The 11938-nt window shown below is 33.2% G+C and overlaps 1 protein-coding gene across 1 annotated transcript; it reads right to left on the reverse strand.

Moving 5' to 3' along the window:
• Positions 1-490: 490 nt before the first annotated feature.
• On the reverse strand, positions 491-8906 carry LOC110797286 (factor of DNA methylation 1). The gene is made up of 9 exons (XM_022002381.2): positions 8749-8906; positions 6010-6920; positions 5094-5275; positions 4614-4703; positions 4148-4435; positions 3830-4045; positions 2912-3148; positions 1577-2048; positions 491-838 (listed from the first exon to the last, which is right to left on the reverse strand). The coding sequence occupies exons 1-7, from the start codon at positions 8814-8816 to the stop codon at positions 2921-2923; spliced, it is 1983 nt and encodes a 660-aa protein (XP_021858073.2). The 5' UTR covers positions 8817-8906; the 3' UTR covers positions 491-838; positions 1577-2048; positions 2912-2920.
• Between the last annotated feature and the right edge of the window lie 3032 nt (positions 8907-11938).

The raw sequence follows: 11938 nt of genomic DNA on the forward strand, positions 1-11938 counted from the left end.
AGATGATCAGTCTAGATTAAGGTGAAAGGATTAAACTTGTTCAGTTACTCCCTTCTTCAAGACTTAGCAAGATGTCCAAAATTTTTAAGATTGAAATTTGAACTTTATGTGAAGTTTATAAATATTAGAAGTTTACACAACTCTAAAATGTGGAGTTATGACTATTGACTAGTAAGGCTATTAAATTTGATCATCGGTAAATTACAAGTCAGATATAATCAGTTCAAATATATTGGAATAATGTTTTATGCGGGATGACTGTTCTCATGCGGATTGAATGTGAGATATTTTTTCCGAGTCACTCCACTTTTATCAGATGTCGGTCGAATCAGGTCAATTTTAACAGCCCTAGTAATGAGATTGACAAGAGCATAAGAAGTTCCGTCTATACTTGTAGTCAACATCTACATTAATATGGGTCAACTGTTGTATAATACTCCGTACTTGGCATTGAATGTCGAAACCTTAGTGAAACCGCACATAAGTGACATAAGTACCAATGTCCAACATGCTTCATGGCTTCTTGAAAAGAGGTTGTACACTTCAATTATAGTCAACGGAGTAAGCCCAATTTGACCCCAAAAGGTAAAAAGATCATTTTGTGCTTCACATATAACATAACCAAATGATTTGATAAACAATACCGGTTACAAGAGTAAACTTCATAGTTGATACTACTACACTAGAGGTACAATGATACCGTCACCGTGTCAAGGTGTCGATAACCAACCACCTAGCCACCCATCAACCAGTTACATCACAAAAAAGGCGGCGCCAAACGAGCTAGTGTTGAACCTCAGCTCGTTCACTCCAGTTCCTATACTCATCCCCCAGAATTCTGTCAGGATCATTCATGCAAAACATAGTAATTAGTAAGGTCATCTGCTTATAAGATTAATGAGCATTTTAAATCAAATAATAACCTGTTCAATGTAAAGTTTAAATGCTGATCGAATAAGATTACAATTTACAAGACCTGCTCAAATATGACAACATAAACAAGCAAACATGCAGACTCTCTCATGCCAATTCTTACTGTGGAATGTAACTACAGTTCTGAAGGCAGGATAGTCAGATTAGTTTACATCAGGAGTTCTTAGACTGTTATATATATATATATATACTCTGACATTATCTCTGAGAGCAGGGAGATTTATGTAATAACAACAACTGCTCAAACCAAACTTGAACCCAAATCAATAAGTTATTACTCTGACATAAGTTGCACATAATCACATAGATCAGGTGATCTAATATCAGGATTTGTTCTGGTCAGCAATAACCACTTACCTAAACCTGAACTTATTAGACCTTATACGATCCTTTTCTTCTCATTAACTTAGGTAATCCTTAAGTTAATTCCACATCTGGCGGACTTACTGGCTTATATCAGAACTTATTTTTCCTTATCGTACAACTCGAAAAGGGTGTGAATCTTAGGAAGAACAAATATCCTATCATCCCTACGGAGTATAGCAAATAGGCTAAGGCGCTAAGCTCACTGGTTAATTATCAAACAGTTCTATTCTCTTTAATCACTGATTTTAAGCACAATCAAGAGGAAAGAAAAACTGACCATCTTCAGATCTTACTCAGTCTGTTTCTTCTGGAAATCTTTTGGTTCAAAATATTCTGATGCTGTCAATATCCACACAAAAATACTGTTGCTCTGTCTTCCAACTTCCTGTGCACAACTTCAGAAGCTCCTACTATTCAAAGAGTTACAGATTTGCACGTACAAATTCCTTTCTCTTTCAAAATGAGCTGTTGTCAATCTCCTCCCAAAAAACCACTACGGAATTTCGACATACTTCTAAGTTATATTGTATTACCATTCTACCAGATTACTAGCCACCAAGGCCCCCAAAAAATACCAATCAACCATCTGTCATATACAACCATAAAACCAGCTGAGAAGAAGAGTATATATACATTCAAAAGACATCAAAAGTCAAAAAACTCATCTCCTAATCCTTGTGTTCATCTTCTGGTTTCCATCTCAGAATTGTCAAGCAAAAAAACATCATGCCAAAAATCATTCACATCCCCTGCATAATCATACAAAAAAAACCATTTATGGAGTTTTTCATATTTCAGAAGAAATTAGATGATACAAAGACATTTCCTCAGAAAATAAACATGCATGCAAACATTCATTTGTGTGCTGTCACTATGTCATACGCACCCAACATATACACTGCAGAAACATTTGCCCACAAACAAAAACCATATTCCAAAGAACTTGGGTGTTGCTCTGGCATGCTGACATACATACTATGATACTAGTACAATTTTGAAAACATGATACAGGACATTTTATATGTATATGTATGTGTAGAACTGTAGATGCTATGTGTCATTGATTCAAAGAAGAGGGTCCTCCTATATTATTTCCTTAAAGGGTCTTCCAAAATACTCTTGCAAATGAAATTCATTATCAAGTATTCAGAAATTGTTTCACACACAGGATCAACAAACCTAAGATTGTGTGCAAGAGCTAATACTGTGTATATTCTTAAGATCAAAATTATCTCATCCACTAATCGCATATAACAGAAATGGAGTAAAAGTTGAACACTTTCAATTCTAGAACACTTGCAGCATAAAATTAGTTGATTCACAAGGTCATATTATCAATGAATTGGGGTGGACATAGCTAACATCAAGCTCAAGATTCTGAGAATCAGGTAAGAATGATATTGCCAAACACCCGAAAACAGAAATAAGCCTATTTAACCCTTTGAACTCCCTAATGATCAGAAACACTTACCAAGCTATCATTTTCACAAAACAATCTAATCATCAGAAACAACTTCCAAGTTATCTGAATATATCATGGAATTGCACAAAGGAAATGACACGCAACACCACAGAAAACAGCAATGTAACCAAGTTAAGCTGTCATACTTACATCGCAACTTCACCTCTTGCGCTTCAAAGTCTTCAGGTTCTTAAAGATATAATTCACTACTTCCTTAACTGTTGCCTTGCGTCCTTCCTTGTAGTTCCAGAGTTCGTTGACCACATATCTCCCACTTGGATTATACTCATTCACCTCTTTCAAGGCTATTACAACTGTTTTGTACACTTCCTCGCCCCATTCCTCCTTGAGCTTCATCAATTTTTCATCTTTCTCATTGATTATTTCCTGCAACATGAACCCATTTGTTAGGAATTAAACGCAACTTAATTAAATCGACTACGACGTGTATCGGAGACTGGAGTCAAAATCGTACTAAATGTCAATACGTCAAAACATTACGAAGAAATACATCATTGGAATATTATTTGAATGGTTTCCTAGAAACCTTGAGATTCTTTGGAAATAACGTGAAAGCAAGAGATGGATTAGGAAAGTCAAGTCATATGGTATTTCGTTCACAAAGGTTTTGGCAAATTTGTTAATCACTTTGTTTCCTAGTTTATGCAAATGTAATTAGGAAACTAATAGTATTTTGGTATGTTTGTATCTCTAGAAGCATTTAGATTTGGGGAGCAAATATAATTCTAGTAGGCGGGGGTTTCTAGTGTAGCATATAAAAGGGGATTTAGGACTAGCTAGAAAATAGGAGGAAAAAACACATTGGTGAGGGGTTATTGTATTATTTTGCAGGAACTTAATATAGAAATGAGAAAATCTAAATTTCCTCGTAACCACTTGTGTCCTTTATTATTGTTTTTGCTATTTGTTCTACATTGTATTAGTAGGGTTTGTTCCTAATTGTTCGTGACAAACATTTAGTTATAACACCATTGCAAAGTACTAATGATAAGTACAGAAAACCAAAAAGACAAGCAATTTGGACTTCAAAAGGAAGATATAATTCACCTCAGTCTTTCCATCATGTTCAAGGATACCGAAAGGATGCCACGCTGAATCTTTTAAATTCTCTTGCCACAACGAGCACCCCTCACTTGCCTTCATAAAGGCCTCATCTATTGTGAATCTTCTCTTACATTCTTCAACAAAGGCCTTCCCATCAATTTCACCCATTCTTTTGACTCCAATATTAGTGCGGTTGCTTTGCAACATTTCCGATAGACCCTAGCACATAGTAAAAGTAAAATGTATGTTCATCATTATGTGAAAACAGAGAAACACATTGTAGCAACTACAGTTGGAGAAATGATGTTGCAAAGACAATACTGCAATTAACACTTTGCGAGCTTTCTGCAGTTCATCGTTGCTCTGCCTTTGTTTTATCATAAGAGCTTGATTTATATCTTCTAGATGGTTCAAATCGCCAATCTTCTGTTCCAACTCTTCAGCCATTTTCTTCATCTTTATCTGTACTGCGGCGTCATCATCATCTCCCAAATGCTTCATAACTTCTAGTTTTCCTCTTAACTCCTCGATCTCCATTTGCAGCTTCTGCTTAGCATCCAGCTCCTTTTCTAACTGAAGAATCTTCTTCAAGGACTCTTCCTTCTCTCTCTGCACATTCAGTATTAGGAATCATAGTGTTGATATAATTCCGGTGTTTGTTTTATATAAAGTTTCCTATTGTGATTAGGTTTAGGAGTTTATGTGGTGTTAGGGTTGTGTACATTGTAGTATAAATATGTTATAAATATGCACATGATTTAATGGCAACATGCTAATCAAATTTTACCTTATGTTCTTCAACAAGCCTCAATACATTTTCATCTGCTTTCTTCTGCTCCACAGTAGCCATTTGCAGCGAATTGTTTCTTTCATCATTCTAAAACACCGTAAAGTTTCTCCCAAATTAGAAAACCCAATGTAGATGACTTCGAAAAATACATCTATGGTTTACAAGATATCAGCCACAAGTCCACAACGACACAAGAAGCACAAATTTTGAAACATAGCATGGATAAAAATGGCAAACTTAGATACATTTTTCCTTTTAAAAAGCTTAGACACACAAAACTTGAAATATAACATGTACAAAGAGGCTGAGTTAACAATAAATGAAACCATCTTTTTCGATATACAGTATACTAAGTCCATCTAAAATTTTAAAGCAGGAAATTGACAGCGAAAAATACACGAATTAAACAATTGACCTTTGTTATCTAAAGCAAATACAGGGAAATCATTAAAAATAACAACCAAGAAAAAAGCTTACCTGCCGCTTCTCCTCCTCAAGTTTCTGAAACTCACGCTCAGTTAAGACCTCACGTTTGCTTAATTCTCTAGTACGCCAATCAACCTGGCTTTTTAACTCATCCAATTCGCGGTTCATTTTTTCTTGTTCTGCTAATATCTTTTGAAAATGATCCCGAGCATTGCGCTGTATCTCACGGGTTTCTGTCACACAAAACAATAACTACATAAGGTAATTAAACAAGCTTGGAGCTTTCTAAATTTTCACCCCTCCCCTGTCCTTGAACAGAGAAGAAACTTAATCAAACACAAAATGTGATCCTAGGGCAAACAAAAGAAAGATATGTTTTCTGAAGATGAACTCAAGTAAAACTGACAGTTTTATTTATCAACATGTGATAACCTAAAGAAGAAGATCCCATATCAAAGACAAGGCTCCATGAACAAACACTTGCTAGCTCTCGCCCTCATGCAAATCACTCAGCAATTTGGATTATACACCCGAGTGCACAGTGCTCATTCTACACCCTAATGAACATTCATTGAGCACCTAATGAACATGGATAATGATTTCAATGTACGCGTACAAGTGAAATATTCTAAGATATGTTCTTTAGATTTGAACTATATGTTCATTTACTATTTGTTCTTTGGGTATAAACAACATGTTCTTTATATTTGCACTAAATGTTCATTTAAGATCAGGGTGTGCACAGTGAGCATTGCATTATGCACGTGGGTGCACAAACCATATTTTGAAATCACTAGGCCGGATTTAGTTCCACAAAGACAAAGATAAAATGGATCAAACATATTCTAAGTTTCTAACATCAAAAAAAAAAAATTGAACTATATAACAGATGTATCAATAAAATCATCATAGCACATAACAGGATGAGAATGTAATCCGGGACAAAAAAAAAAAGAAAAAAACAGACCTTCATAAAATGCCTGGTGCATCCTGTTTTTCTCTTCCAGCATCCGACTCAAGGACATAGCTTTCTCATTAACCTTAGATTGCATTTCCTCCAAGTGCTGATTCTTTATATCAATCTCATTCGCCAAGATAACAACCATATTTTCTTTCTCCTGTTTTTCCTTTACCATAACTTCTGAAAGTGTCTTGAGTTCTCGGTTCTTGCGAAGGTACTCTCCCATCTTGCCCTCCGCATGATAATCATCTGCACGTGCAAGCCAACCGTAGATGCCACTACCAAGATTACCCTTTTCAGCAATCCACTCCTTCTTGCTATGACGACCAGATTCAAATGACATCTCAAAGTCCATTGCGTTTTTAAAACTAGCCCATTCCTTCTCAAAGTGAACCACACCTTGCATTGCAGTTTGTTCTTGTTCTTGTTCGTCATGAAAAACCTCAACTCGAATAGGCTTATACTTGGAGAAAGTCTTCATCCAAAACCCACTATCAGTCAATTGTTTACCAGTCTTCACATCACTCACAATATTGACAACAACACCAATCCATGGCCAGCAATAGACATCCTCCTTTTTGTCACTAACTTGTGGTTCGGGATCAGCTGATTGTGTAAGTTCACATACAAAACCCATATCAACTACAAGATATCTTTCCAATGCAAGATGTGTAGCCTTTTGTTTAGCACTTCGATGGGAAGCACCCTTGGCAACACCCGAGGCGTGTTGGTAAAGGTCCTTGATTCCAAACTCTTGCTTCTTCTTTCCGGCACAGAACGGACACCTAAGTGTACCATTTGAGTTCTTCACTTTATATGTCCCGGTTTTCAGCTTTTGATATGGTTTCTCTACGTACTCCTCAATCTCAGAATCGCTGATGCCTGAACCTTCACTTGAGCTGTTCTCCATCATGTTCCTTCAAAAATGTGGAAAACAAATGCAACATTTAGAAATAAAATGAACTCACTAGTCGTGTTTTGGGCATGCTAGTAGCAGCATTATGCTGACAGAATGAATCATATGAATCTCTCATAGTATAAAAGACTGAATATAACAGATTGATCTTTTCATAATCCATTAAAAGAAATCTAATTTTCTTATAAATATCTACAATCATATCAAATTCCACCAAATGTCTCTAGGTTGAAGTTCAAATAAACAAGTACTACCTCCGTTTTGCTATACATGCAGATTTTTCATTTGGGCACTATTCATCAACCAACTTTGACAATCTTTCTTTCACCATCATGTAAGAAAAAATATAATCAAGTGAGATCTTGTTAAATTCATATCAATGCAAGAATTTCAAAGACTGCGTATAACTTTTTGAGTAATTTTTACTTATACTCATTTTGAGATACTAATGTCAAAAGTAGCATGTTAGAATACGTTAAAAAGAAATGTTGCATGTATTGTAGAACGGAGATAGTACAAGCTAGGCTCAAGTCCCCCGGCTAACAAAACAAGAAGTTGAAATCAGCTCAAAGTACAAAAAAGGCAATAGTTAAACTGTTAACTACTTTTCCCGCCGAAAACTGCATAACAGAATTCCTATTTTGGGAGCTAATCTTAACTAACTATGGAGTACTTGGTATTACACACTCCCATTATACTATTTACAAGTGTTTATTTCAAAAAAAAAAAAATTACAAGTGTCTTCTCTCACAATTTTTTAAAATTAGAGTCTCATACAATAAGCCCCTGGAATCCGGCACAATCTTTGACCCTAACCAAAAAATATAAAAAATTTCCGACAAAAATATACTAAAAACTGAGTTTAGTTTCATTCAGCTAACTTAATTTTCATCTAATAAGAAAAAAAGACCCTGATTTGGGAATTGACAGTTGAAAACATTTCCATGAAAAACATTTTCTATTGAAAAACACCACAACAACAACAACAACAACAACAACAACAACATTTAAGGTTGGCTAACATAAACCATTATAAGGAATCGTCCGCGAAACATGAAGATAAAATGTCATGTTAAAGAGAGTAAACACGCAAAATTGACAGAGTGAAGGGGAAAGTAACGGGGCACGAAAAATAGGTATTCGGTTTAAAGAAGAAACACAATAAGTTTAAATAAACAATAAAAAAACATACAAAAATGAGAAGTTTGGAAAGGAAAATAGGAAAAAGAAAAGGTCAGTTGGCATATATTATCAATTTATCATCTACAGCCGCCCTATAAAGTCTACTGCCCGTTTCAAAATGATCTTTACACTCTCCTTAGCATTCATACCCATCTTATTACGATTTTTTAACTCACTTTTTATTACTTTATTCATTTTTCCTTAGAGCCACCTAATTTTTACACATTTTACTTATTTTATTCATATTTTATTATATTCAACCAAATTTTTTTAAATTTTGTCTTAATATTTGTATAGCATATTGACGGTAAAAATCTTTATGAAACGGAATAGTATCACCCTATTTCGAAAAGTACAATTCCGGATAAATTATCAAAAACAAAATAAAAAAAACACAAATTATATGAAAAAAATAGAAAACACAAAAATCATCTCCCATGAAACCCAATGTTAAGAGGGAAACCCACTTTACACCAAATCAAACTGAGGTTAACATGCATTCATAATTTCGTGATACTGGAACAAAATTAAGACCAACAAACTATAATTTTAAAATAAATCGCACCCAAAGAAGTTGATTATAACAAAAATTACATAAACAACAATCGTTTCAAAGATTCATAAGGAAAAGAAAGAGAGAATTTTACCTGGGAAGAGAAAAGGACTCAAGAACTAAGAAAGACCTGCAAACCTTTTGAATTTTCTTTTCATGCATATCAGAGTCATGAGTACTTATACTGGCACGGTTAGACACTTAGACTTCCATATTAAATTATTTCATAAAAGCAATTGACCGATTATACACTTCCTCGGGGAAGCGTGCTTTAAATTTCAAAAAAAAAAAAAAAATGTACTACAAATCTACAATAACAAGAGACTAGATACTCTGTACAAAGAAAGTGATACTTTGTAGGTTCTTATCAATACCTAGTCAATCATCAATACCTAGTATTTAAAAAACATAACCATCACTATTTCAATGACACATAAGCAATACTATTTTGATGACATGTGTCTCAATCAATACCTAGTATTTAAAAAGCATAACCATCACCATTTCAATGACACATAAACAATACTATTTTGATGACACATGTCTCAATCAATACCTAGTATTTAAAAAGCATAATCATCACCATTTCAATGACACATAAGCAATACTATTTTGATGACACGTGTCTCAATCTTATTAATCTTTCTATTTACTTTTTGTTATAAAAAAATAATGGTCATTCATTATTCTACTTTATTGTCATTAGTTATTATGTAGTATACTACTTATCTCGGTCTCTTTAATTTACTAGAATTGTACTGCATCCATCCCATATTTATAGTGTTTATTTGACTAAAAACACGGGTTTTAAGAAAAGTGTAATATAGTACACGGAAATTTAGAATATAGTACATTGATAATTGATTTGTATGAGAAAGTGAAGTATAATACATGGATAAAGGATAGTACATGGAGATCGAAGTGTTGGGTTTTCAGTGCATTCTTAATTAATATAGTACATGGGAAAGTTGAAAACTTAATGGCCAGAAATAGAAACATGATTTTAATTTTGGGACGCTTAAAATAAAATCAGGACTACAAAAACGGGACAGAGGGATTACCAAAAATTAGGATCGATACTCAACTTTATTATGCCTAAACTACCGTCCTCTACTTCATCTTCCCCATTATTCACTTTCCCATTAACTCTCCAAACTTAATTATTTTCAATGTCAATTTAATTCAATCCCCAAATCTTCTCCCCTTCTCCTGTAGCATTAATTCAAAATTTAACCTCACTAATAGACTTTTGACTGATCCGTTTTGAAACGGTAGGAGATTATAGGGTGTTTTAATTCAACATTTCTATTGTTTATTTTCATGCATGCAATTCAAGCTGAAATACCACCTCCCCCCCCCCCTTCTATCTCTCTCTAATTAAGCACGTTGTTCTTGATTTCTTAAGCACGTTGGAATTATGTTGTTTATTTTTCTTGCTTAATTAGTTTCAATTCATTTTGCAGAGAAGGATAATCTTATAATGTATGGTTTCCATGCAAATGATTAAAGGTGGGGTTTTATTTGTATATTTTTATCGTTAGGGGAACTTACAATTAGTTTTAGTTCTCATATAAGGAAAGTTTTGTCAGTATAGTTCAATAGTTAGACTTTGGTAAGTCTTTCCCTTAATTGGATAACATGAGTATAGTCGTAAACTGTAACAGTTGCAAATTTGTTTGGTCTTTGTACAAATGATATGTTATTGGTGGTAATAAGTGATTTAAAGTGGATCTATTTTTTTAGGGAAGATAAACATAAGCAGAAAAATGTAATGATTAAAAAGACAAGACTTCATATGTTAAAGTTTTAATTATTGTCATTTGGTTTAAACACCTTCTAACACATACTTAAGAACAACATAACTTCTAAATTCCATTACTCGACCAACATATAACCAGTCCGTTCGTCGAACGGGCCCAAAAACTAGTTTAAATGATATAATAATTGAGTTTAAGATCTTATTGACACATATTTCTTTAATTTTATTTTGTGATTTATACTTAATAAAAAAAAAAATTGTGTGGAATCTTATTAGATTTGTATTAATAAATATTTTTAAAATATAACTTTTATAAATTTTTTTCTTATCCATAATTAAAAATATTAAATTTTGAAATCGTGTATTGGCAAACGTGTCTAAATAATTATATCATATAAAAAAAGACCGATGAAGTATTTTAAGTGGACACTAATAACTTAGGGTCCGTTCGGTGTCGTTTTTTGTTTCCACTTTTCTATTTTTTACAAAATAAAAACCAAAATATGAAAACCACAAAAGGTAGATTCCAATTTTTTGTTACCAGTTTTCAAAATCTACATGATTACTATAAGTAAGATTATTTTTTAGTTCATTATTCAATATAAATCATATAATTTACAAAATCAAAAACCAAAAACTGAAAATTAATAGTAATACCGACCGAGCCCTTAATTAAGAGTTGTCTTTTATGCTTGTAAGAACTCTTTTTTTTTTGTTATATTTACTTGTAAGATTTAAATGCATGTACTTAGAGTTGGCTTATACAAATACTAGTCTTATATGCACGCGATGCGTGCGAATATAAGAACAAATTTGTGTTATTACATATAAACCTGAAATAACATGTAAAGAATATAATATAAATGCGATGCGTGCGAATATAAGAAACATATAAGTTAGATATAATCGAACACATATAAACAGATTGATTAAAATGATAAGAATTTATTTAAGGGGCTAAGATTGATTAAAATGCTTCTTTGGTTGTCATTATATTCTCTATTGTATAAGAGTGGAGGGTATTTTAGTAATCCAAGGAGAACACGAAAAGTGGATTTACCAAAAATAACCTCACCTCTTCATCCTTACTTACAGACATCAATTTCATCCTCCATACTATTGAATTTTTTCACATCTTCATTATTCAGCTTCATTTTCTTCAAATTCCGAGGAGCTTTCTTCTGATTATTTCCACGCTTTCCCATTTTCTCAAAAACAAATTGCAGAAACCTCAACAAACTAAAAATTAACTAAAATCCTGATAAAAATTCACAAAACCAAATTAAATTATTAACACCTAATTAAAAAAGGAAATAAAATTATTGCTTGAAAATAATCACAAAATGAAATTAAATTACAAACACCTAATTAAAATCCTAATAATTACAAAATAACTAAAAAAATCCCCAGAAAAAGAAATCTAATTTAAACAAAACAGAAAAGCAAATGAAGAACTTTTACCCGATAATTGAAGAAGATCGATCAAACCCAGGAATTTCACCCAAATTTATAGAACCCTAATTGG

Source organism: Spinacia oleracea, chromosome 5 (genome assembly GCF_020520425.1).
Source record: "Spinacia oleracea cultivar Varoflay chromosome 5, BTI_SOV_V1, whole genome shotgun sequence".
Classification (NCBI taxonomy): Eukaryota; Viridiplantae; Streptophyta; class Magnoliopsida; order Caryophyllales; family Amaranthaceae; genus Spinacia; species Spinacia oleracea.